The 26512-nt window shown below is 45.7% G+C and overlaps 1 protein-coding gene across 1 annotated transcript in view; it reads left to right on the top strand.

Moving 5' to 3' along the window:
• Window positions 1-26512, top strand: part of PLPPR1 (phospholipid phosphatase related 1) — a 140189-nt gene that overhangs the window by 100983 nt on the left and 12694 nt on the right. Inside the window, exons 3-4 of the mRNA XM_063129181.1 lie at window positions 7532-7720; window positions 22163-22295. Of these exons, the coding sequence (XP_062985251.1) occupies window positions 7532-7720; window positions 22163-22295 (322 nt within the window). The remainder of the gene's footprint in view (window positions 1-7531; window positions 7721-22162; window positions 22296-26512) is intronic.

The raw sequence follows: 26512 nt of genomic DNA, 5'->3' as shown, positions 1-26512 counted from the left end.
TAGCTGTAGAGAGAGCTTTGAGAACCAAGCGTCACATTGCGGTGCCAGCTAGGACGACCATATGGAAAAAGCGGGCAGGGCTCCTGCAGCTTTAACTGTTGTGCTGCATGCATACAAATGGCACCTGCTGAAATTCCCTTTTCTGTACAACTGTTAAAGATACAGGAGCCCAGTCCTCCTTTCCATAGGGCCACCCTAGGTGCTGATCACTAGTGTATCGTGGAGAAGGCTAGTGCAGAAGTATAAAAGAGCCACTCTCCCCATCACCCATATCAAATGAAAATTGCCTCGAAGTGACCGAGGAAGGGAACTGTTTGAATTGGAAGAGAAAGGTTGCCATGTTTTTGCAACCTAGATATTTTTGCTATACCTTTAAATTCAGTGGTGAAGTGGGAGATGCAGTAGTTGTGGCTTCTCCTTCCTCTTTTTCCCCTAGAACTTTTCCTATGCCCCCACCACATCTAACAACTTGAACTTTTGCTTTCTCAGTCAGTAGTCAGGAGCAGAACAAAGGACCGGGGTAGAAAGAGGCAAGAGATGTTGTGAACATCTCTAGTGTATGTTCACTCAGGAGTAAGTCCCAAGACATCCAGTGAGGCTCAGTCCTTTCTGAGAGTGTTTAGGACTGCAGCCTTAAAGGTAAAATATGAATCTCTGGGTTGCAATCTGGCGACTTCATAGAAGAGAATTGGTTCTCTTCCTTCCCCACCCCTCAGGCTAGTCCATCTAGTAAACTGTTTTTTTCTGGACAGCTAATGTTTTGTGGACTTATTTATAAGGTTGGGCTAGTACCAGAAGCCTTTCCCTGGAATATTGGCTTTACACCTGCAGAAGAATTTGATATGAGGAAAAATTTAACCGACCAATTCCCCCTTGTGTGTTTACTTGATATTTACTGTTCACCATTGATATTTACTGTTCAGAAAGCTGTACCATTGCTTATTTGGATCTGTTCTTACTTGCTTACTGGATATCTTTGAGGAAGCTACTGTCTCTCAGCTTCTTCAATTTTCCTTCTGTACATTAAGACTAACACTGCCATAGTGCTCCTTCGCACTGAGCTTACGTAGTGTGATCAAGATTGGTTACTCACTGAAGTTTGTGGGTCCTTTTCATGACTTCATCATCCTCTGGCGCCTCTTGCATTTTATTTATTTAGTTTTATTTTGCCACGATTTCACTTGTCAAAAATGCAGTAACAAATGGGATCATGGAACATTGTTGTAATGTTACATTGCTATCTGTTGGCTGTATAAAAAGAACATATGGAACGTCCCCACAAAGGGAAAAAAGAGGGGTGAGGAAAAGGGAAGGCACATGTATTGTTCTCATCATAATCTGAAAATACTCTGCAAGAAGAAAGCCCAGTAAGGCTGCGAGATTTTTGTTTAATGCAGAGAAGCCAATAGAGGCTCTTCTGATATAAAGGCTTGTAAAAACTTACAGAAAATGTGGATTGGAGCCTTCTGTTAGTTTGGTGGCATGAGTCTTTGAGGTCCACTAGTAGGGTGACCATATGGAAAGGAGGACAGGGCTCCTGTATCTTTAACAGTTGCATAGAAAAGGGAATTTCCGCATGTGTCATTTGTATATATATGGAGAACCTGGTGAAATTCCCTCTTCATCACCACAGTTATGGCTGCAGAAGCTATACTAGGGTGACCAGATTTAAAAGAGGGCAGGGCACCTGCAGCTTTAACTGTTGTCATGAAGATGAAATTTCACCAGGTTCCCCATATATACAAATGACACCTGTTGAAATTTCCCTTTCAATACAACTGTTAAAGATACAGGAGCCCTGTCCTCCTTTTCATATGGTCACCCTAGCCACTAGCTCTGTGCTCCTGTTAACTTTCATTCGTTTTCCTTGCCTTGCAATATTTTGACTGCAATCCTACAAACACGTACCAAGAAGTGAGTCCCATTCCACTCAAAGGAGCTTGCATCTGAGTACACATGCATCGTATTGCACCATTAGACTCACAGCTCCAAATGTCACTTTTAACCTTCTGTGTTTTTTGGGGGAAAAACAAAACAAAAGGGCATTGGTCCAGGGAACCTTGAGTTGCCATGCAGAAGAATAAAGCCAACCGCTGTGAGAAGATTAAGTGAAATTCCAGCCCTTCTTTGGGAAATTAAATGGTCTTGGAGGGGGAATGTATACAGCAAGTAGAATGACATGCTTTGAACGGCATTGTCTGTCTGCAGAGAATCCAGCGGAGCGTTAATGCCCCCTGCTGCTTAAGCCTCTGCAGATCTGCTTTAGGTCTAAGTGCAAACACGGATGCCTAGAGCTCAAGCATTGCCCTAATGCTCTGCACTTAAACACCGTTTCCATAAAAAGAAAAGAAAAATCTGAACTCTATAGCGTGGCCTAAAACATCATGTCTTGAAGGATGTATTTTAGGAGATGGTTTAAATTGACGGCAGGGTAATAATACTTGTATTAGAGCTGACTAAAGCATCACAAAATAGTGAGCCAGCTTTCAAGGAAAGGCTGGATGTTAAGCAAAACTAGGGCTGTACACTGCCTCGGGTCTGAACCCCGAATCCGATCGGGGTGATTCATACCCTCCCGAACAGGATCCGAACCGGTTCGGGCGAAGTCTGAGGCGGCCCAAAGCTGAAGCCAATTGGCTCCGAAGCTTCAGGCTGCCTCGGTGCTTCGGAGGCGGCCCCCCACCAATCTCCTTACCTGCCTTTGCCATCCATCGCTGCCCTTGCATCTGGTGGCTTCCACTGCCGCCGCCGCGTAAGACAGGAAGTAGGCCGCACAGGATTCGGACCCGAGGTGGTGCAGTTTTGACTGACAGATGTTAGTTTTGACTGACAAATCTCCTTTTGAAAGCTGGTGTGAATGCTTCTTCCTTGCTCTGCCTTTTGTTTCAGAAAGGGTGTGATTGTCCCAAATTGGCTGAAATGGAATTGATAAATGTTCCGGTTGAAATCTAAACTGATTCTTTTCTACCAACACAAACACACACTTTGTCTGCTTGGCTTTGAGCTGGAAACAGTGTCTCCATTTCCCACCTTGACCAGAATGAACGACTCTGGATTGAGCTTGCATTATCGCCAGCTTTAATGAAAAGGTGAATGAAATGAAATATTTTATAATGAGAATGGCCGAAGATAGGGTCCTTGTAGCTTTGATTTGAATGAGATTGTTCTCATTTCTTCCCACAAGAGGGCAGTGTGATTCTTTCCCAAGTTTCTGTTTCTCTGTATGTAAATCCAAGGGCTGATTCTGGTATTCTTTTTTTAATACCTTCACAGTTCTCACAGGAGCAGGGTGGGAGCTTCTCTGAAATGGAATCGCAGCTGGCTGCTGACCCTTGTTGCATATTGAAAGCTTAGCTCAGGCTCCCACCCCTGCTATGAACTTGTGGCAGAGTGGTTAGAGCAGAAGTGGAGAACATTCTCCATCTCCTGGGATAGAGTGTTTCACTAGGACTGGGAAGACCCCGGTTTAACCCCTTCACACAACCATGAAACCCACTGGGTAAACTTGGGCAAGACACTACCTCTCAGACAACTTGTCTCACAACACTGTTGTGAGGATAAAATGAGGGGGGAATCATATTGTGCTGGCTTGAGCTCCTTGGAAGGAAAATGAGATATAAATGTAATGCATTATTATTATTATTATTATTATTATTATTATTATTATTATTATTATTTTAAAAAACACACTCTGTGGGATAGCTGTACTCTAGCTATGCTAGAGTGACCAGTTACAAAAGAGGACAGGGCTTCTGCAGGTTTTAAAAACGTGGGGAAAAGGTTACCCCCACGCTAGGGTAACCATATGAAAAGGAGGACAGGGCTTCTGTATCTTTAACAATTGTACTGAAAAGGGAACTTCAGCAGGTGTTATTTATATGCATGCAACACATGGTGAAATTCCTCTTTCATCGCAACAGTTAAAGCTGCAGGAGCCCTGCCCTCTTTTGTATCTGGTCACTCTAGTATAGCTCCTGCAGCTTTAACTTCTGTGATGAAGAGGGAATGCCACCTGGTGCTGCATGCATAGAAATGACACCTGCTGAAATTCTCTTTTCAATACAACCGTTAAAGATACAGGAGCCGTTTCACATGGCTACTGTGATGTTCAGCTGCCTTAATATGCATTAGAAGTAAATATATGCAAAGTTAATGGTTTATATTATGCATAAAGGCTGCCTTGAGGCCCAGCATTGGGCAAAAGGTGGGATACAAATAATAATAATAATGATGATGATGATGATGATGTTCCAGGAAGTAAGTAGTCTTCAATGTACTTACAATTTCTATGTACAGCTTGAGTATGAAAGTAGAAGACCCGGGGGGGGGGGGGTGTTTGAATGCCTGAGTGCTGATTGGTTGGTGGAGGGGGGCGCTTGGTTTGGCTGTGTGAGAAGGGGAGGAGCTCGAGAAATGTAGCTGTATATAGTCTGAGCTGAGTGTGTTGGGGTCATGATTCTGTGAAGTGAAGGGTAGAAGTGGAGTTGAGTTGAGTGAAGGCGTATGAATATATGAGAGAAGTGGATGATTATAAGAGAGTTAAAGTGTATGATTCTGTGTGAGGCAGATATTGAATAGGAAGGTTTGGTGTGGATTATTGTGCTTGAGAATAGTTAGTATTCTATAGTGGAACCTTGTAAGGAAGAATTGACAGAAACCAATACGCTTACAATCTTGTAACCATACACATTTGAACTGAGGAAACGAATAAGCTTATGTACGTGCACTTACGTTAATACATTCAAATTACATTTAAAAACAACTGGTGTGGTCTGTGGCGGAGGAGAGAACAACTAATGGTGGCAGCAGAATGGGAAACTCAGGGCTAGGTTGCTGGGCGGTGGAGCCTAAGGAATAAAGCTGAGACAGGAGCAGCGGCAGTAGGCCAAAACCCTCACACATGCCATCAGCACAGGCGGGGGATTGAAGTGATCCTGGGTTCTAGTGGCGTGGATAGTCCTGTCAGGTTGCTTGTGGGCGTCTCAGGTGAAGCCAAGATGACACAGGTGGGCAAGACATCACAGTCACCCTACCCCCTCATAGTGCATCAGAGAAGAAAACACAAAACGAAAAAATTAATATTAGAGTATAATTCGTGTTTTATGATTTAGCAAGCAGATAAGAACACCAACATTTTGATTACTGTGTTGTTTATTGTTTATAATACTGTATTTTATTCCTTTAAGTATTTGTATTGTGTTTTATATTTTCTCTGTCCTTTAAAATGCCATTTTAAATGGCTTATTATTATTATTTTAGTTTTTTAACTGGTCGTAATCTTCCCAGAGAACTTTAGTTACTGGGCGGATTAAAAACGTACTATTAATTAATAAAATACGAGCGGTGCTTGATCAGAGCAAAGGGCCATCAACCCCAGTATCAAGGGAACATTAGTTTTTGGGAGGATTAGAAATTTACTATTGAATTCATTCAATAAAAGCCATGCTGGATCAGAGCAAAGGGCCATCTACCCCAATATCCTGTTTCCACTGGTGGTCAGCGAGCTCTTTCCAGAAAACAGGGCCATCCCTGTATAGTTGCTGTCACAAAAGCCCCACCCACCCCCATTGCTTCCATGTCTTGGCTCTTTTCAGCCAGGAGAAGCAACTGGGATAACTCTCTAGTTAGTTAGGAGCGAAATGTGCCCCTTACATTCTGCAGGGGAACACCACCCTAGTTCTGTCTCTCAGGCTGGGGAACTTTCTCAAGCCTTGCCATTAAAAGTCCAGTTTGTTCACCTCAGAGACTGGCAGGTTTGCGCAAGCTGTATCTTTTAGAGCTGGGCTTAGGGACCACAAAGCTTGTTCATCCCAAGGGTCGAAGGCATTTTTAGCGGTGTATTGGTACCCGGACTTCCAGGAATATATATTCCTGGCAATGATATAGGCCCCATTCAGAAGATACTTTAAATTATGGCTTTAACCATGGTGAATAAGGCCTTATTCACCATGGTTGAAGTCATGGTTTAAGGTCCCTTCTGAACAGGGCCATAGTGTTCCCTGCTGTTATGCAAAGATTTTTAGTGCTGCCTGTTCTTGAATGGGCAGTTAGGACCTATTCACATTACAAAAGACCTGCTGCTGGTGGAGATGAAAACTTCTAGAAACTGGTTTGTTGATATGGATCAACACAGCTGTCTGCAATTTTGGACTTTCTCCTCCAGGAATTTATCCAGCCCTTTTAAAGCCATCCAAATTAGTGGCCATCACAAATTTGCAAAAGGTGGTCCAACCAACAACCAAGTCCCTGTACAAATCTGCCATGGTTTTGTGTCTGGGAACTGGAGTGGTGGTGTTACAGCAGCGTCATTGTTGGATGGATTTGGCTGGCATGTTTGACCCCAAGCTGTCTTGCTCTGAACTCCAAAATGTAGACCGAGAAGCATTTGAGCATCCATAGGAGGCCTTCAAAGTGCCCCAAACCCTTCCGTCTTCTGCTTAAATCCCATTTACTGGCTGAGTAGGCAGTATTAGCAGCTCCAGACAAGCTTAGCGCACTGAATTGCAGCACCCTTAAAGAAAGGCTCTTGTGGCCCTTTGGAAATGTCACTTCCCTAGGGCTGCTGACATTTCAGTGGGGGCTGCATAGGGAGGAGGGGAGATTTGGGGGTTCATTGATGGAATGAATTCATCTTCCTTGGTTTCCAGGGAAATATCTCGGCTTATGTCTGACCAAAGCAGTCACGGACCACATCACCCATCTTAGAGCTGGCTCAAACATTTGTGCAACTGACATGTGCATTCCTATACGGTAGTAGTGGGTAACATCCAGGGTCTGCATTGTCCCCCCAAACCCACCAGGAGCAGGAGCGCCACATCCCAACCTGCTACCACCCAAATTGTCACCAAACTTGCCTTAGCAGCAGCAACAACATCAAAATGTGATACATTGATTTGCATCACCAATAGACGAACACCAATACTAAAACATAGCAAACTCACATGGAAGCTAGAGATCGAAAGTAGGTGGGGAGAAAGCTCAGAAGATGCTTCGGTGTCACAGAGTGTCTCCCCTCTTTGTGCAACTGCCTTCTCAGTTACATTTGTGTGTATCAACCAGAGTAAACTTCAGCTGGACTTTTTGCATCAGGGGTTCCTTTTCCATCTGTATGTCTGTTCCCCTGGGAGCAAGGCGGGGGGGGGGGGGGACTCCAGCGTGGGCTTTTTAGCTGGTAGAGTTTGCCTTGCGGCCGGCTGCCCCATTCCATTTGCATTGATCCATACTGCTGGTGACAACCGCATGCCTCTTGACAAAGTAGGCTCTGCTAAAGCTCCCGTCCCCTTTTTTGAGCGAGAGCCATGCTATGGTCCCCGATTTGATTGCAGACTTTCACTGGGGTGGAAAGGGGGTGGGGGAGTTCCACGAAGGTTTATGTAACAGATGTTATCGAGCAGAGACACTAGTCTAAGCACTCGTTCACTAATGTTGGCGTTTGCCGTCCGGGATGGAGGGTGGTCGTCGCGGAATCGCTCGGAGGCACTGCTGCTAAACAGCCGCTAATGTCTCTGTGTAAACCATGCTGTATTTTCAGCTCGTCATTATGGCCGGGACCGTTCTGCTCGCCTACTATTTTGAGTGCACGGACACTTTCCAGGTGCATATCCAAGGCTTCTTCTGCCAGGATGGAGATCTGATGAAACCTTATCCGGGAACAGAAGACGAAAGCTTCATTTCTCCACTTGTCCTCTATTGTGTTCTGGCTGCAACCCCAACAGCAATTGTAAGTAGATCATATAGGAATAATAATAACAATAGCAATACAAGTCTCGACTTTTAATTCTTCCTTGTGGCGGGGAGAGAAGGAAGGGATGAGCTATCGCTCCTTTTCTCATGGTTCTAATTGATGGGGATTTGGTTGGAAAGAGTCGAAAGTTAGTAGATTAATAAAATCTGTGCTGGCCATTAATTACCCCATTAATTATCTGCACGCGATCGCACAGTAAGACAAAGCTCCACATTCTGTGTTTCTCGAACCGGGTGCGATAGCTGCGTACAGCTCATTTGACAGATGGTTTGCATATTTATGGTTCGAGCACAACCCGGGATATGAATGATTGAGGCTGAAACCATTCCCGTAACATCGGATTTTAATGAAACTGAAGAAGGAGCATGCGGGATGCATGAGATTCTGAATGGATTGTTAGATGCAAAACCAGCAGTTTTAATCAGAGTTTCTGACACGTGAATACCGCTCATGGAAGGCACTTTCACAAATCTGATTTCAGTTCCGCCTGTTTGATTCCCACGCTGCATGTTGAAAAGCCCTTTCAAGTCCAGGAAAGCCATTCTTAAGGATCAAAACACCCAAAACTACTCTTATTACACTCTTTTCACCGTGTGGACGCATTGGTTCTTTTGTGCTACAAAACAAACAGAGGCTGTCGCCAGCTTAATTTAAAAAATCTGCTTAAAATGAGCTGCCGTGAGCAGATTTGTCTGGACTTTTTTCCCCACTCCGCTGTCTTCCCACCCCATTCCTTCATGGCATGGTTTATTTTGTGTTTTCAGTATCATCCTCATTTTCATACTCCTGCATGCATTTCAAGTTGTGCTCACCATTTTATCAAACAAAGTTAGGGGCCAGGAGGAGATCTGATTACACCAGTGTCTCTTCAGACACTTCTTTCCTTTACAAGTTCATTAGACATGTGGCCCCACAGCAGAATTGATGGGGAAAACCTTTTCACAAGAAAGATGGACTGTGTATATTCAAAACACCTAGATAATCCAACATCTATCCACTTAGGCTTAGGGTGTGTATGGGGCAGACATTGAGCAGTGAAGCTGTAGTGGAAACACTCTCACCATATATCATATAGATGCACTATTCCTAGTCCAGCATCACGGGGAAACTGGTTCTGCAGGATGGCAGCTGAAGTCATCTGTGTACAGTACTGATTGGCTGACACTTGTGATATCACGAACCCGCCTTATTCCCCCACCTTCTGTCCCTTGAAAAGTTTTTAAGTGGATTTTCCTTTCTTTAAATAACCAAACAAACCATCGAAAGCTACAAATGAACGTTTAAATTAATAAATGTTCTTGCTACACTTTAAAAAGAAAAAGTGAAAAGCTAGAGAGCCCACTTGAAGATTGCAGGGCAGAGCAATATATTGAGACTGCCTGTTGAATATCATGGAATCATAGAATAGCAAAGTTGGAAGGGGCTTACAAGGCCATCGAGTCCAACCCCCTGCTCAATGCAGGAATCCAACCTAAAGCATCCCTGACAGGTGGTTGTCCAGTTGCCTCTTGAAGGCCTCTGGTGTGGGAGAGCCCACAACCTCCATAGGTAACTGATTCCATTGTCATACTACTCTAACAGTCAAGAAGATTTTCCTGATGTCCAGCCGGAATCCAGAGGGGAGGGAATGAATCAATTTGCAAGACTCAAGAAGAGTGTCACTAAACACGTGTGGGGGACCGGGAGCAGGTCTGCTGGCCACACCCCTTCCATGCTGAAACATGCTGGCTGTGCATCAGCGGCTGCTCATCCAGTATCAATGTGAAAGGGTTGTGCACGTGCAGGGCTCTTCCTCATGAATGGGAAACCTGAGTAATCAAGGTTCCCGCATGTAGGGAGGAGCCCCTATGCAAGTGGGTCTGTGCAAACATAGGCCCCCTTCACACAGCTACGCACGGCTACAAGGGACCTGGCCGGCACAAAGTTGGGGTTCCAGCAGGATGGGAGCCAGAATGAGAGAGGCAGTTGTGCACATAAATGGAATGCACTGGGGTGGGTGGGGGTGGGGGTTCAAGTTAACCCTCCTTTGGTCAATTTCATTTCATGCTCCCTTGAGAAAGAGTTTGTAAATGAAGAATTAGCTGTGCGGTGTGGAAGCACAGTCTGGCTGAAGCAGAACACTGAAAGGCATCCACCCTGATGCAGGGTGTTCATATTGGTCTCCTGTTTTTCTTCTAAGGAGCTTTGGGCACCTCTGAGTGTGAGCGTTGACTTGGCCATGGCCCTGTGGTGAGCTCCACAGCTGGGCAGGGTTGAGGACCCAAATCTCTCCGATGCAAGTTCAGGATCAATTTAGGTCTATATTTAGTTATTTAGAAGATGTCTATGTCCTTCCTTTTGACCCAATGATCCCCTTGGAAGCTTACAAGAGGTTGCAATCACAACCACAAACCCACACAACCCTGCAGCCTTTAGGCCCCTGGCCGATGGATGGGCCCAGAGTCGGCTTTCCTCCAACCCTGCAGACTCAGGGAAAAGGACCGTTGTTCCTGAGTCTTATTTATGATGGTAGAGGGAAAGCAAACTCCCTGCAGTGCTCCTTGATTGGCTGATGGGTTGGGCCAGGCTGGTCTTTGGTCAATGGAAGGGGGCCTTGCCATGTGGCGAGGTGGGGAGGTGCAGCCCTCCAGTGTCCCTTGGTTCTCTGACTGATGGGTGAGACCCAAATGTGCTTCCCTTCACCTCTGTAGCCTCAAGGCTAGGCAACCTGGTGCCCTCCAGATATTTTGGACTTATGCCCATCCATCCCAGGCATCATGGCCAATGGTAAGGGATTGTGGGAGCTGTAGTCCAAAGCGTCTGGAGGGCACAGCTTGCCTACCCCTGCATCCATCTGCAACGCCCCATGGAGTTTTTACATGTTTGGGCACTCGGATGCACGTACAAAACTCCTCTGCCTGCAAGGTCTTCCCTCTTCTTTTCGAGAAGGATCAGATTCGTTTGCACATCCCATTGCACACAAGGATCTACTCCCACCATTGAAATCATGGGGCGGCTTGTGCATGTAGGAGCTTTGTGCGTACCTCGGAGTGTATGTGGGGCTCTGGATTAGGACAGCTGCCTGGAAAATCCCAAGGCCACAAATGGGAGGCTTCCAAACTTGAGTGAAGCTGTAGCTACGGGAAGGGGAGACCTCATCTTTTCCATGCAGGCACTTTGCTGGCTAGAAACCATCCCCCACACATTTTGCCCCCTGCAGGGGAGAAGAACCATCAGCCCAGTATCTTACTCCCTGTAACTGGGAAAGCAGAGAGGAAGGGGGAGAGTTTGATCTGCAAACTGGCATGTATGGAAAGAGTCACGAGCCTCCTCCCCTTTCTCTTGCTTTTGCTCCAGTTCAATTTCACATGCAGACGCCTTCCCCATGGCTGCATTAAAGGAACGAAATACCATCAGAACTTCATCATATCTGGATTGGCCACCAGTCTTTTATGTCTAGACTGGCTGAAGAATGCTGAGAGTTGTAGGATTTATTTCTGTCAAACGTGCATAGGATTGTGTCCCTCTCAATATAAGCAGATCAACAACAGCTTGTGGGGCAGTTCATTATAAGAAGAGAGGAATGGATTAGAATCATAGAATAGCAGAGTTGGAAGGGGCCTATAAGGCCATCGAGTCCAACCCCCTGCTCAATGCAGGACTCCACCCTAAAGCATCCCTGACAGGAGGTTGTCCAGCTGCCTCTTGAAGGCCTCTAGTGTGGGAGAGCCCACAACCTCCCTAGGTAACTGGTTCCATTGTCGTACTGCTCTAACAGTCAGGAAGTTTTTCCTGATGTCCAGACAGAATCTGGCTTCCTGTAACTTGAGCCGATTATTCCATATTCTGCACTCTGGGAGGATCGAGAAGACATCCTGGCCCTCCTCTATGTCATTAGTCCTCCAAGATGCAAGAAACCTTCTCCACTTCAGATCTTTTATCTTTTAAATGGATTTATACACAATATAGTCAGCCAGCCAAGAGTCCATGCATTACTTAATAACGTAACGTAATTACTTAATGACTACAAGTGGTCACTTGGTTTCTTGTCTGTAGGGCCTAGGATAGGGCTTACCATTGGTATGCTCAGTCCTTGTTGAATTACTCCCTTTAACAGCGCACAAAGGTGCTGATTGACAATGGCCATGTAGGCAAAATGGGCCCGCTAGAAACAAGATGAAGATAATCACCCCAAAGTAGGCAGAAGTACAAAGAAATATTTAGGGGAGAGACCCTAAAGGGGCAAAATAAAAAATCACCCCAAAAGGGGCAAAAAACCCACCAAAAAACCAATCTACCCAGTGAGGACTAGGTAAACTCAGTGCTGAATTAATCTGGGTGGGGGGTGGGATCCACAGGGCTGATGAAAGGAAATGTAATGAAGTGTCATGAAAGAGGGTATGGCTGGCTGAGTGGAAACTGACACGGCTGCATTTTGTTGCCAGTTCCACCTAACATTTACTAGTTCTGCGCTACTCCAATTGTTACAATTTCAGCTTATATTCGGCTGAGACTCCATTTCTATGAATGTGTCAGTTTTGGACAATTTCTCAGTTTGATTCTATATGATGTGATTTCCTTCACCACAGTTCTTTTAACATGTTTTCATCATACCTTCATTACCTGATGCCCACTGCCGTAGGGGCACATAGCACCACTCAAAGTGTATTTGGGGGGGGGGGGGATGGACCTCACCCAGGGACTGCCAGTTGCTGACCCTCTCCAGATTACATGGATATGCTCAGAGGCACCACCTCTCAGTGCCGGATTGCATGAGATTTTACACATTGCTCTTTCGCTATGAGGAATAATCATAATTAACTCAGCCAGAGTCTGGAAAGTGCCTTAAAACCAGAACTGTTAAGAAGTGGCAGCACTCCCACAAGTCAGAGTCTGCTTGCCATTCTGAGAAGGCTGGCTCCATCCACTTTCCCTCCCCCGTCTTTCTGAGGCAGATTGCCCACACTTATCGGGAAGGAGGTCAGCAGATGATCCCTCCCTTCAGATTAACCCATAAACCACGATCAACACACTTCTTCAGGCATTTCCCAGCAGGGACGATCGCGCCTGTGCATCTGAATCACCCCCTAATGGCTCTGTTTGCCTAAGAGGATTTGTGGTTGGGAATTCAATCTGCCCATAGTCTGTCTCAGAGGGCCAATACCACGGCTTTCCCCAACATAACTGAAGGGATAGGAGATTGATTTTATCACAGCCTTTCCCAACCCAGCAGATGGGCTAGGCTATCATCCCCAGCCAAAATGGGAATTGCAGTCCAACACATCTTTTTCAGGTGGCAGGTTGGAGAAAGTTGCTTCAGGTTAAGTTATAACGCCATTCTTCCTCTAAAGAGCAGCATGCCTGAAGGGTTTTTACATGAGGCTGCAATTCTGTACTCACCTACCTACAGGGAAGGCCCCCCCCTCACTGAGCACAGTGGAGCTTACTTCTGAGTAGTCATGTGTAGTAGGGTGACCATATGAAAAGGAGGACAGGGCTCCTGTATCTTTTACAGTTGCATAGAGAAGAGGATTCCAGCAGGTGTCATTTGTATATATGGAGAACCTGGCGAAATTCCCTCTTCATCACAACAGTTAAAGTGCAGGAGCTCTACTAGAGTGACCAGATTTAAAAGAGGGCAGGGTATCACTATTGTGATGAAGAGGAAATTTCACCAGGTTCTCCATATATACAAATGACACCTGCTGAAATTCCCTTTTCTCTACAACTGTTAAAGATACAGGAGCCCTGTCCTCCTTTTCATATGGTCACCCTAGGCAACCATCATATTTTCCCCACGAATGCCTATGGGAGGGGCACTACATCTTCAGGTAGCATTGATGCCGAGGGCATTTTGCCCCAAGCACATGGCAGAGCAGGCACCTGCTGTTTGAAGTGGTGGCAACGCTTTGAGGTGGTGGCTGAGGCAAAGAAAGAAAATTAAAAAAAAACCTTGAGCACCTTGCATTTTGAGGAAAGACTGCCCCCAGTTCTTAAAATCACTCTTCCCCCCCCCCCTCAAAACAGTCTCTGTATATCTCTCCACCCATTTTCATTGGGGGCGAATGGCTCCCGTGACACGGGAGAGATATTCAGACCATCTCAACTGTAACATTTTGTTATAGGCCTCAGTTTTTGTTTTTCTGACTTGATGATCTGGATGTGGCAGCTTTAGGATAGGTTGCCTGAGGTGGAGAATATCTCATAGCTTTCAGCTGTCTTTAACCTTCCTTTCAGGGTTTCTCGTGGGTCTGCTTGCCTCATAAGCTCTTGTCCTTCTCATAGGCAGCTGTTCCTTTTTGCTGCTAAGCAATCCGCTTCCTCCTGATTAATTCAGTTTGCTCGTGTTCTCGGACATTAAATATGTAGCGACATAAATTCTCACTTATTCAGTCCCAGCATCCTATAGCACTCAGGCCTGTGCAGCAACCAGCACAAAAGGTAACGAAACAAACTTAACATCAACATCTTGCTCAGTTCCCCATTGTGAGGAAATCCAGGAGACTAGTAAACAACATCCTCTGTATCCCTGGAAGGGGTCAACCCACACCCCCAAAAAACACCCCTAAATATGCTTGTGATTAAGAGCCATTTTCAGGGCTGGCCCTCCCATGAGGCAGGGTGAATCTCAGGCAGCAGATCAGGAGGGGCGGCAGGGCAGTGGATCACTCACTCACACACACACCCCTCAGGAATGGCTCTCACAGGTCCTGCCACCTCCACACCAGCCCTGCTCACCCACTGCAGTGAATGCCACAGCAGGAGGGTGGCCAGCAGGGCTCTTTGGAGTCACCCTCCATCTCGTTCTCAAAATACCAGAACAAAAGATTGGGGCGGGGGGGGGGCTCCAAGGAGAGGTTGCCCCACTGATCTCTCACTTTGGGAGAGTCCTCAGAGCGAGAGATCAGGCATGTGGGCTCTCTGAACAGGCAGTCTCGCCGTGCCTTTCTTTGAGAAAGGACTCTTCAAAGTGTGGCATTCAGGCCTGGGCAGCTCTCCGTAGAGGCCACCCACCCAATCTCTTATTTGGGGTAGGGGTAGGGTTGTGGCAGTGCCCCTTGGCCCATCTCAGGTGGAGCACCATCATGTGCTGATGCTGGCCGTTTAAATAATATACTATTGCTACAGAAATAGATAGATACACATATGTGCACACTGTAGCAAAATACATATTCTCCAGTTATGGAATTCTTTTAATACTCCGTTTAAAAGAATTCTATAACTTCTTGTTTAAATGGTGGCATTTTCTTATGTAACCTGCCTTAGGGCCCCTTGTTGGGGCCAAAAGGCAGTGTAGAAATGGTTTTCTGAATCAAATCACATCAAATGAATACAGATCTCTAGCCTTCTGGAGAAGAACAAGAACTGGAAACAAAGCTTAGGAGTCAGAAGCAAGAGTTTCTGGAAGGATTAGATCCATGCCACAGAAGGTGGAAAGGAATATTTGTTTCTTACAGCCTAGGTTTCCAACTATGGAATGGAGGGATCTTGGAACTCCAAGATAAGCAGCAGCTGGGCAAGATAAGCAGCAGCTGGGTTCTCTTTCCTCCCCGCCCTAAGTTAGCCAGATCATTATCTCTTAATACTCCTTAGCTCACATGCACATACCAGTGAGATGCTGCACTGCTACAATTTCCAGACACTCATCCACCAAATAGAAGCTCTGTTCAGATGCTATCCTGTATAGGGCTGGCCCTACCATTAGGCAGATTGGGAGGTTTGCTAGATGCAGTAGATCTGGGCAACCATTTTAAGACTGGGGCTGATGTTGGTGTTGGTTGTCCTGTTGGGTAGGGTGACCTTATGAAAAGGAGGACAGGGCTCCTGTATCTTTAACAGTTGTATTGAAAAGGAAATTTCAGCAGGTGTCATTTGTATATATATGGGGAACCTGGTGAAATTTCCTCTTAATCACAACAGTTAAAGCTGCAGGAGCCCTGCCCTCTTTTAAATCTGGTCACTCTAGTATAGCTCCTGCAGCTTTAACTGTTGTGATGAAGATGGAATTTCATCAGGTTCTTCATATATACAAATGACACCTGCTGAAATCCCCTTTTCTATGCAACTGTTAAAGATGCAGGAACCCTGTCCTCCTTTTCATATGGTCACCCTACTGTTGGGGAATATATGCATAAGCGGGGGGGGGGGGCATCCAGAACCAGAAGGGATGAACCTTTATTTATTTATTTATTTATTTATTTATTTATTTCAACCTCCAATCCCTTCCAATTAGACAAGCTCCAAAAAGCATGTTTTCTTCTCTTGGCTCGAACAATACAAAGTAGCATAAGAACCAGTATATTGCAATAGTTACAGAACCCGTTCAGACAACACGCTAAACCATGCTGCTTAACCACAAAATGGTCAATGGAATGCATTCCATTAACCATTTTGTGGTTAAGCAGCGTGGTTTAGCGTGTTGTCTGAACCAGGCTGCAGTGTTGAACTAGGACTTGGGAGATCTGGGTTCTAGTCCTCACTTGGCCATGAAGTTCACTGGGTGACTCTGACTCTTCATTGGGCCAGTCAGTGACTCTCCAGCTAGCCTACCTCACAGGGTTATTGTGAGGATAAAATGGAGAGGAGAGGATCAAATTTGCCACCATAGGCTCATCTAAGGAAGAGGCAGGATATAAATGTAATGAGTAAATAAAGACTTTTCTTTTCTGTCCCCACCATTCTTTTCTTAAATTCCCCCTCTTCTTACTTTGCGTTTCCTAGGGTGACCATAAGGAAAAGACAGGGCTCCCGTACCTTTAACAGTTGCATAGAAAAGGGAATTTCAGCAGGTGTCATTTGAATGCATGCAGCACCTGGTGAAATTCCCTCTTCATCACCACAGTTAAAGCTGCAGGAGCCCTGCCCAGAGTGACCAGATACAAAAGAGGGCAGGGCTCCTGCAGCTTTAACTGTGGTGATGAAGAGGGAATTTCACCAGGTGCTGCATGCATTCAAATGATACCTGCTGAAATTCCCTTTTCTATGCAACTGTTAAAGATTCAGGAGTCCTGTCCTCCTTTCCATATGGTCACCTTGTTTCCTTCAAATAGCCCTCACTCCACATCCACTGATTTGACATCCCCTTTTTAGTTTATAAAAGGTAAAGCTCCTGTCACCACTATCAGCAGCAGCTGCTGCTCAGAGAACAGGAATCATTGTGCCCTCTAAGAGCGTCATCAGACAAGCGTTTTATCACACACTTGTTTTATCACACACTTTTATCACACTCTTGCAATTTTTCACGGGTCCTTCTGATGCCGCCATCCACCTCCCACATGTCTCCAGCGCCTTCATTTTCCCATCGCAAAAAAGAACCAGAAAATCTGTCTTTTTCAGCTGTAGTGAAACATGCTGCCATTTCCTGCTGTGCAGGAGAAGCAGCGTGATAAAAACGCCTGCTGAATGGGCCACGTGGTCATTGTTTACTTCCTCTTTCTTCCCCATGTAAAGAAAGAGGAAGTATTGTGGGACAGAAATGAGGGAGAAGCAGTGTTAGGGAAATGCAATTCCTCCCCCCCCCCCCAAAATCTGATGATGCTCCAAAAACAGCTGCCAGAGCTTTCGCTTGAAAACACTTCGGCCTCCACAGTCAGGTATGAGCAGCCATGAAGTTCAGTGGCTGCGGCAGCGGGAACTTCGGGGCAGAGGAGGTGGCAATAGCGATGGCAGCAATAGCAGTGGGGCCCTCAAAATCAGTAAACGGGGACAGGAGGAGGCAACACCAGTAGCAGCAGTGGTGGCAGTAGCTGTACAGGGGAGGGGGAGAAATTCAGCAGAAGAGGTGGGGGTGTCGTGGGCCCCCAAAGCAGGCCACAGAAAAGGACTTTGAGGGCTGTTGCACGGCTCGCAGGTTTCCCACATGTGCTGCAGAGGATACAGGGCAGTTAGGAAAGACAGGCAGAGTACTTGCCCAGGCAGAACGAAGTACCCAACCCTGTGCATGTTTCCTCAGGAGCTAGCCCTTCTGGTTTCAATAAGAGTTGCGAGGTTTTCAGCTTTAGCAAAGAACGGCGAGACAGCATCGGGCAGATCAAATAAAACAACACATTGTGTACTCGTGAGACCCCCAACAGTGTGGGTACAATTGTGCTTCCAGGTTTGCATCGTGGGGTTTCCAGTTGATGTTACATTCCTCCCACACAGAGAAAGCAAGTGATATTATTAGAACTCCTGACAGCGTCTTCCACGGAAAGCACCTCCCGGGGTGCTTCAACAAACACCGCTAAATCATTGATTTGCACTGAAATAAATAATAACCCTGAAGAGAATGGGGGAAATCAAGCGAGGCCGATTGGGTGAGGGCGCGAGGAGGCTGAGAGGGAGAGTCAGTTAGGAGCAAAGATGCAGGAAGACAGGCGCTTTCCTGCCTCAGCAGTGCTGAGATCTTGTTGAGAGAAATGCACTCAAGAGAAAGAAGCAGGGATGATAATGATGATGATTTACATTTCTATACTGCCCCAATAGCTGGGCAGTTTACAAAAGATTAAAACGTTAAAAATGATATACAAAATTTAAAACCATAAAAATATACACGAGACAGTATACACAAAGACGACATATATCTAAAAACAACTTTTGAGCTGTCAGCCAAACCTAAAAACAGATCCGGGATCGATTAAATCTCATCACATGCCGCTAAACACCTGAGAAAAGAGAAAGGTCTTGACCTAGCGCTGAAAAGATAGCAATGTTGGCGCCAGGCAGGCCTCGTCGGGGAGATCATTCCATAATTGGGGGGCCACCCTCATGAAGGCCCTCTTCCTTGTTGCCATCTCCCGATGCTCCCTTGGAGTAGGCATCCAGAGGAGGCCCTTAGATATCAGTCCTTTTTGGCAGCTAAGGAGGCATTTCTAGTCCACAAAAGCTTATGCTAGTCTTCCCCAAAATGGTGCCTTCCAGGTGTGTTGAACTACACTTGCTATCATCCCCAGCCAGCATGACCTAGGACACCAGATATGAGAGGCCTTGAGCTAATTACTATACCTCAGGAACACCTGCAAAAACTTCTTTAAAAAGTCTCTAATAATACAAATAAAAATTACACCCGTCTGAACACTTTTTCCAAGTCGCCAATGAATTGAAGTAGGAGACATTTGTTACAGGAATTACTGTGGGTGTTTTTATAAGTATGTGTAATGCCTACTTCTAAGGGCCTTGGGCTGAGGTTTGTGTAAAGTAGGAGGGACGTGGGATGGAAGGACGAGAGAGCAAAATGCCAGTTGGAAGGAGCAAGGCGGTTGGTGGGGAGGAGCAATGAAGGCAGCCAGGAGGGGGAAGGAGGAGAGCTGAGAAGGAAATTCAGGGAAACCAGCAGCGTGGTGAAGAAGGGCCTTGCTAGACGACGGGGTAGCCCGGTGCGAGCCCCGGGCCAGCCCCTGTGCGTCCAGATGACGCACAGGGGATCCTGGGCTCGGGCAGGGTTAACTGTCCCTTGGCCCAGGATAACCAGCACCGGTTGTGGCCCGGTATTTCCTGCGGCCTCGGGCTGAGCCCAAGACCGTGGGCGTGTAGCCCATTTCGCCGCTTTCCCCGGCTACCGCATTTACTTGTGAGTAGCTGGGAAAAGCAGCTGACAGTGTGCAGTGCTCCTCAGGTGTGCTGTGGCCATCAGGGCAGGGGGGGAGATGGGGCGGGAACTGGAGCCAGGGGGGATGTGGGGGAAACAGAGCCAGGGGAAATGGGAGGAAACCAGAGCCTGGGTTTCGGAGATCATTCGCGGGCGGGGGGGATCGCAGCCAGAGGGGGAAATCGGGGGCAGGGGGAGCAAGGAACCCTTTTTTAAAACAACAACAACAACAACCTACCTTTATTGTTTGTGCACTCCTGCACACATAGCCCCTTTAAGTTATAAAACAAAATGGCTGACACGACAGGGCTTTCCTTTACCCCGTCGCGTCAATGTGTGGATAGGACCGACAGCCCGCGCTACTTCTAGCACGGGCTGGCCTCTCCACATGCCCAGATTTTAAGGTAGGTCTAGCAAGGCCTGAAGAGAAAGAAACAGATAAAGCAGCCTTCAAGTAAAAGAAGAATGAACCTCCACAACAGAGACTGACAACAAAAGACTAAGAGCTCCATCTGATGAGTGTTTTATTGCACGTTCGTTACTGGGCCCTCATGGATTTTCACGGGTCCCTCGCACGATGTTGTGGGCCTCCCGCACGCCTCCCGCCCCTTCTGGTCTTCCTCACACCACAAAAAAACACCCCAGTAAGTCTGACTTAAAATAAAGATGGAAGTTGCCTTTATCTCCTGCTGTGTGCAGGAGAAGCAGCACGATCAAAATGGCCCACTGAATGGGCCACATGCACGTGGTTTACTTCCTCTTTCAAAAGAGGAAGTAATAAGAGGAAGTAATGAGGGACAAATGTGCAGACGGAGAAGTGACCATAAGCAAACATGGTTTTGCCTTGTTTGATGGTGCTCTAAAGGAACTGGGACAAGGAACTGTTGTTGGTCTAGCGAGAGTAGTCCTGCACTGTACAGTGAACTGTAGCCTAATGTTAGAATTCTTGGTCTATTATTTTCTTAATATTGTTATTTACCAAACTTTTTGTGAACCGCCCAGAGAGCTTCGGCTATTGGGCGGTATAAAAATGTAATAAATAAATAAATAAAAATAAAATAAAATAAACTTACTAAAGTTAAGTAAATCCTGTTAAATATCTATTTTGTTTGTCTTTGGCGTGATTGCAGTCTGCCCCTCATCCTAGTTATAGAAAACTGAAACATCACATATGCACAGACCTTTCTGCAGTGTGTAATAATATATATATATATTAAAATGCAAGTGTGTGTGTGTGTGTGTGTGTGTGTGGTAATAATGTGTTGTCCTATATTACTTTTACAGCCCCCTGAAGAAGGTCTTAAAATAAAAATAAGCCAAAACGCATTGGGCATGTTACAAATAAAACCTTTGTTCCCACACATCCTGAGATGTTTCTTTCCATTTTGGGGTTTACCCTATGGATGCTTCTACCACCCTTGAATTCACATTTGACAAATGTGAGTTTGGGAACCTTCATTTGTCATTGTGACATGTAGTTCCTCCCTAAAAAAAAAGAAGAAGAAAAAGAAAAGTTTTGTTAGTTTGCTCAAGTTGTAGCACACCTAATCTGTTTACTGTGCTGTGTTGTTGTTTTTTGCTTTTGATCTTGGGCATTTCGCTCCTTAGTAGCCTTGGGAGAACTGCAGACTATCACCATCACTTCCAACAGAAGCCACATTGGGAGCAATCCTATTGGGTTCGTAGGCTGATGGGCATTCTCCGTGCTCCTCCTCCTCCTCTGCATTTTTGCTAGATGGGCTTTATCAACCATCTAGCTGGGACTCTGCAGAGCAGTTGGGAAGTCCAGAGGATTCTTTGTAAGCTGGCCTTCCCAGTCTCCTCCCTTCCCCACCCACAGGACTGCCCCCTTTCCAAGGTAACTTTTGTAGCTGACGCGGTTCTCTCCATGCTGGTGGGGAGGGGGAAGGGGAGAGTGAGTTTGGATTCCTGGCTCCAAGGTCAGAGAGCTGTCTCCAACCTTGGATCCAGAAATCCAAAAAATCCTATGGTCCCCAGACACTCTCAAGGGTTGCTCCCCTGGTTTTAAGGCATGGCAGCTCTCACCAACCAAGACACAGGCTTAACCTTAAGAGTTATCAGACAGGAATTATTTGTGAAAATCTTAAGCACCTCCTAACCACCCCACTTCTCCCCTACAAATGTCCTGCCTCCCACATACATGTTACACCAGCAAATGTGAGTTTGCAGTGTTTGTTTCCTTCCTTCCTTCCTTCCTTCCTTTCTTTCTTTCTTTCTTTCTTTCTATTACATTTCTGTACCACCCAATAGCTGGAGCTCTCTAGGCAGTTCTCAACAATTGAAATGATAAAATACAACATGACAAAATACACTATAAAAGTTTGAAACAAGAGTATGAAATAAAAATAACAGCCCAAATTAAATCTGGCAGCTGTGCGAAGTTTTTAAATACAGCAACAGATTTAAAACAACAAAACTGACAGGCTAAAATGTCTGGGGGAAATAAGAAGAGAGAAAAGAGAACAATGTAGGTGCCAGGTGATTCTCTCTGGGAAGTTCATTCCAGACCCGGGGTGCCATTATTGAAAAGGCCCTCTTCTTTGTAGCCACCCACCACACTTCATTCAGGAGGGGGTCTCAGAGAAGGATCTTGGGATCCAGGCAGGTAAACATGCGAGGATACGAGCCTTCAGGTAACTGGCCCCAAGCTGTTTAGGCATTGGGTCATTCCACCCTTAAATGCCCACAGTGAATTCCAATGGCAAACAGGTTATTATTATTATTATTATTATTATTATTATTATTATTTATATAGCACCATCAATGTACATGGTGCTGTACATTTGCGCTAGCAATGGCTACCACATTTGCCTTTGTCATTCTCAGCTTCTTTCCCCCCTCTCCTCTTTCAGATTTTTATCGGAGAGATTTCCATGTATTTCATCAAGTCCACCAGAGAAAGCCTGATTATCCAGGAGAAAACCATTTTGACAGGAGAATGCTGTTACCTGAATCCTTTACTACGGAGAATTATTCGATTTATAGGTAAGCCATGACAAATGCATTGCAAAATAAAATAAGCCAAAAAGAAGAAGAAGAAGAAGTGAAAACACACGCCCTGCCTTTGTAAGGTTTTTCTACCTCGTTTTTTGTAAGGGCATATTTCACAAGTACCTATTCACTCTGCATAATGCTGCATAATACACAGAGTAATGGCTTGATAAATAGACACCTTTTGGACAAGGGGGATTTTTATAGTGAAAGAGGGGACAAAGCTGGCTGCCACTTTGTTGAGAAAAGGGGGAAATTTCAAGAGTGGGTGGGGGGGAAACATCCTGAAGCCTCCCTTTGGCTAGTGACCACCATTATTATTTCCTGCTTTATTGTTCTGACCAGGTGGGAATCTACACTGATGTTATTCTAACATTTTGAATGGGTTACTGTGACACACAGCGTCACGTGACCCTGGGTCTCCAATGTTGTAAATGAGTCGTACTTACAGGTTCTATTTCTTAATTCCAGCGTGGCTACAGATTCATGTGCCTCGTCCTACTGGTAATTTTCCTCTCCCTCTTCTCTGAGAGTAGCAGAGCTGCTGAGTTTGCTCCGCCCACTTCCTGTTCTCCTTCCTTCGCCCCGTTTGCTATCTTATCTGCTACAGCAGATAAATCACACCAGCATTATACTGTGCAATCACTGACAATTACATGCAAAGGACTCAGAAGTTTTCCACCTTAGAATCTGCTTTGATTGTGAAGTAGTCCCATGCATCCTGCCTTAATTGTGCTCCTTTTGCAAAAGATTTGCCCCAGCTGCTGCTGTGGGCGCAGGAGCAGGATTTTAAACAAATGCTTACATCTTTATAGATAAAGACACCAAAATTGGCACAGTAATTCAGATACCAAATTTGAATCAAATTGGGTCATCGGTTGATTTTTTATGACTTTTTTTTTTAACATTTCCCCCCCTCTTTGCAAAGGAGCTGAGGAGCCCTCAAAGGATCGCTGTAGCTCCCTGCAGGAAAATTAACAAGGGTCCAAAGTCCAAAACTCATGACCAGTGGGGCTTAAATGGGGCTGTTGCAAAAACTTTTCAATTTGGTCTCCCATCCAAACTCGGACCAGACCCAGCCCTGCTTAGCTTCAGCAAAGTGGCTGGTTCCTATGCATTAAGGCAACTCCCTGGGACTTGCATTAAGATGTTTTGGGAGGGGGGTTGTGTGTGCTTATGACTATTACCCTTCCCGCTAGGAATGAGGCAGGCAGTGGGCGGAGCAAACCCAGCAGCTCTCACAGAAGAAGGAGAACAATGGAAACAATTGAACCATGTACCCTGAAGTTCCGTTGCAGTGAAACGTAAGTCACGCAAGTGTGTCCCGTGATACAGAGAAACGATACAGAGAACCATGTTAGAAAGGGACACTAGCAATGTTATAAGACTAGTGTAGATCCGGCCCTGGAGTTGTTCCAGGCACAATTCAAGGCAGGAGGAAATAGTGGCAATTTCTTCTCAGCCCTAAGATAGAAAGGTAAGTATGTAGGTAAGCATATGTAGGGTAACTATATGAAAGGAGGTCAGGGCTCTTGTATCTTTAACAGTTGTAGAGAAAAGGGAATTTCAGCAGGTGTCATTTGTGTGCATGTGGCACCTGATGAAATGCCTTCTTCATTGCAACAGTTAATGCTGCAGGAGCCCTGCCCTCTTTTGTATCTGGTCACTCTGGGCAGGGCTCCTGCAGCTTTAACTGTTGACGGGATGGGGAATATGTGGCCCTCCAGATGTTATTAAACTGCAGCTCCCATCATCATCATCATCATCATATTTCTTACCGCCTCTCCATTTTGATCAAGGCAGGGAGCAACAGTAAATATAAAATACATAAAACTGAATTAAAACATAATATACATTGTTAAAACATCCTAAAAACATTCTAAAAAATCTTAAAATTCCACTGGATAGGCCTGCCGGAAGAGATCCCTCACTATTGGCTATGCCGGCAAGGGCTGATGGTAGTTGCAGTTCAACAACATCTGGAGGGCCACATGTTCTCCACCACTGCTTTAAGCCACAGTTTCCCAGTTTGGTCGACACAGGAAACTATGGCTTAACGTACAAAGAAAATGTCAGTAAAGTCGGGCATGCAAGGTCGGGACATGGTAAGGAGTGGATATTTGACTCATTCCTAGATTGAGGATAATCCATGGCTCATTGGACCAGGATCATTCTGTCTGAATCAGGCCGTGAGATATTTGTAACGCCCCCTAAAGGAGCAGGTGCAAAGAGGCTGGAGCCTGTAATCCACCCATATGTCTTGCATTGGTGACTTGCTTTGGGATGATGTAAACATAGTTGCTTGGTGATATTTTGTTTCACCTTTAGTGCAGGAGTAAAATGGTCAGTAGCAGACTACATTTAAATGAGTGGCAAGTGTGTTACTTGGTCCAAAGACTAAATAGAGTTTGCAGCATTTTCCTTGTAACTAAATGCAGAATTTGGAAGATGTCCAAATCAGTGAGTTTTGTGAGTGAGTTCAGTCTAGTGAGTGAGATGAGTGAGTTTGCAGTTGAGTGACTTTAGGTGAGTTTGCAATTTATATGAGATTTGAACTTGGGACTTACAGCTCACTCTCCTAGCTATGGCTTCGTAGTTCCCGATTCTTGCTGCCCTGATTGGTAATTAAGGGGTAAGTAATGACACTGCTTGGGGGAAACGAAATACCAGGCAACTTTAATTTAAAAATAAAATAAAAATACCCTTGAACTCTAGACCGCCTCTGGGCTGTATTGATGGGTAATAAAGGGCCATTAGCAGAGAGCAGGAGGCCAGCCTGCTTTTAGGCCCTCAGCACCATTGTGCTGCTCCAGCACATTCTGCATGCTGCAATAAGCTCATCAGGTATTATTGCCTGCAGGACCAGTGCTAAAAGCATCTGTGGAGTGCTTACGTGGCTAAATGCTTGTTCTTGGCGATCTTATGGAGATGCATCTCAGCAGCCTTGGCTTTAATTAGTGTTTGTTCCCAAGCATTTCCTCTCTCTTTTCATTTTTTGCTAGCGCACTGGATTGGCTGGGGAGTCTAACTCCTAGGGCCGCTTGAGTTGAACCACTTCCGCGTGTGTGCCAGCTTCTGGAATGATCCCGTAGATGTAAAAGTGCTTCCTTTTGATGTGTCGTTGATGCCACCTGTTCAAGGCATGGGACGGCTTGAAAGGACAGGTTCTTGCATTCCTGGCGTGAAGCGGGTGATGGCTCCTTTTGACCCCATCTGATGCCGCTCTGGTAACATAGGAATGTAGAAAGCGGACCAGGAGAGACATACATGTAAAACTGGAATGGGGGTGGCACTGGTGGTGGCCTGGCCATGGTTATTCTTACATGATTCTGTTCTCCTGCTCGGCTTTTACATTCCTGCATTACTGGGGCACTGTGGGATTGAGCAGTAGGATGCTAGAGTAGGGGGAGGGGACCTCTGCCTCACAGATGTTTTGTATTCCCAGTTGCCATCAGCCTCACCCAACATGGCCAGTGGTCAAGGCTGATGGAGTTATAGTCTCACAACATCTGGAGGGCCACACGTTCATTTATATATGTATTTGTTAAATTTATATCCTGCCTTTCCTGAAGGAGCTCAAGGCGGCGTACATGATCTTCCTTCTCCTCCTCTTCCTCCTCCTCTCCATTTGTCTTCTCAACAACCCTGTGAGGTTGGTTAGACTGAGAGTCAGGGACTGGCCCGAAGTCACCCGGTGAGCTTCATGGCCAATTGGGGACTAGAACCCGGGTCTCCCCCGTCCGAGCCCTAACCATTACACCACGCAAGCTCTGACCACCCATCCGCTAAAGGGTGGGAAGGACCCTTCTATGAACTTCTGGGAAGCCACTTCCAGTCAGTGTTGATCATATTGAGCTAGATGGACCAGCGGTCTGATTCAGAATGAGGCAATTCTCTTGGTTCCTTTGAGAATCCATCAAACTGCTCCTGCAATATAAGAACCACCCCTAAGACTCTCTGCGGAGAGACAACCAGAACTGTATTCTGGAAAGTAATTAAGTTGTTACTGAACAGAAGCAGAAGTTTTTGAACATGAGACAGGATTATTTAAAGAGGTGGAAAAAATATGTCCCCCCTGTAAATTTGCTCATGAATTTGGCAAACAACTCAAACTGTAACCCAGTGAAGCAGAAGTGTCACGATAATGGGTCTATGTAATTTATGCTTTCCTGCAGCCTTGGGGATGTAAGGAATAAAAGACCATTGGGTTT

The sequence above is a fragment of the Elgaria multicarinata genome, chromosome 6 (genome assembly GCF_023053635.1).
Source record: "Elgaria multicarinata webbii isolate HBS135686 ecotype San Diego chromosome 6, rElgMul1.1.pri, whole genome shotgun sequence".
Taxonomy (NCBI): Eukaryota; Metazoa; Chordata; class Lepidosauria; order Squamata; family Anguidae; genus Elgaria; species Elgaria multicarinata.
The sequence above is the reverse complement of the archived record's forward strand: the minus strand, read 5'-3'. Positions and strand labels throughout refer to the sequence as shown.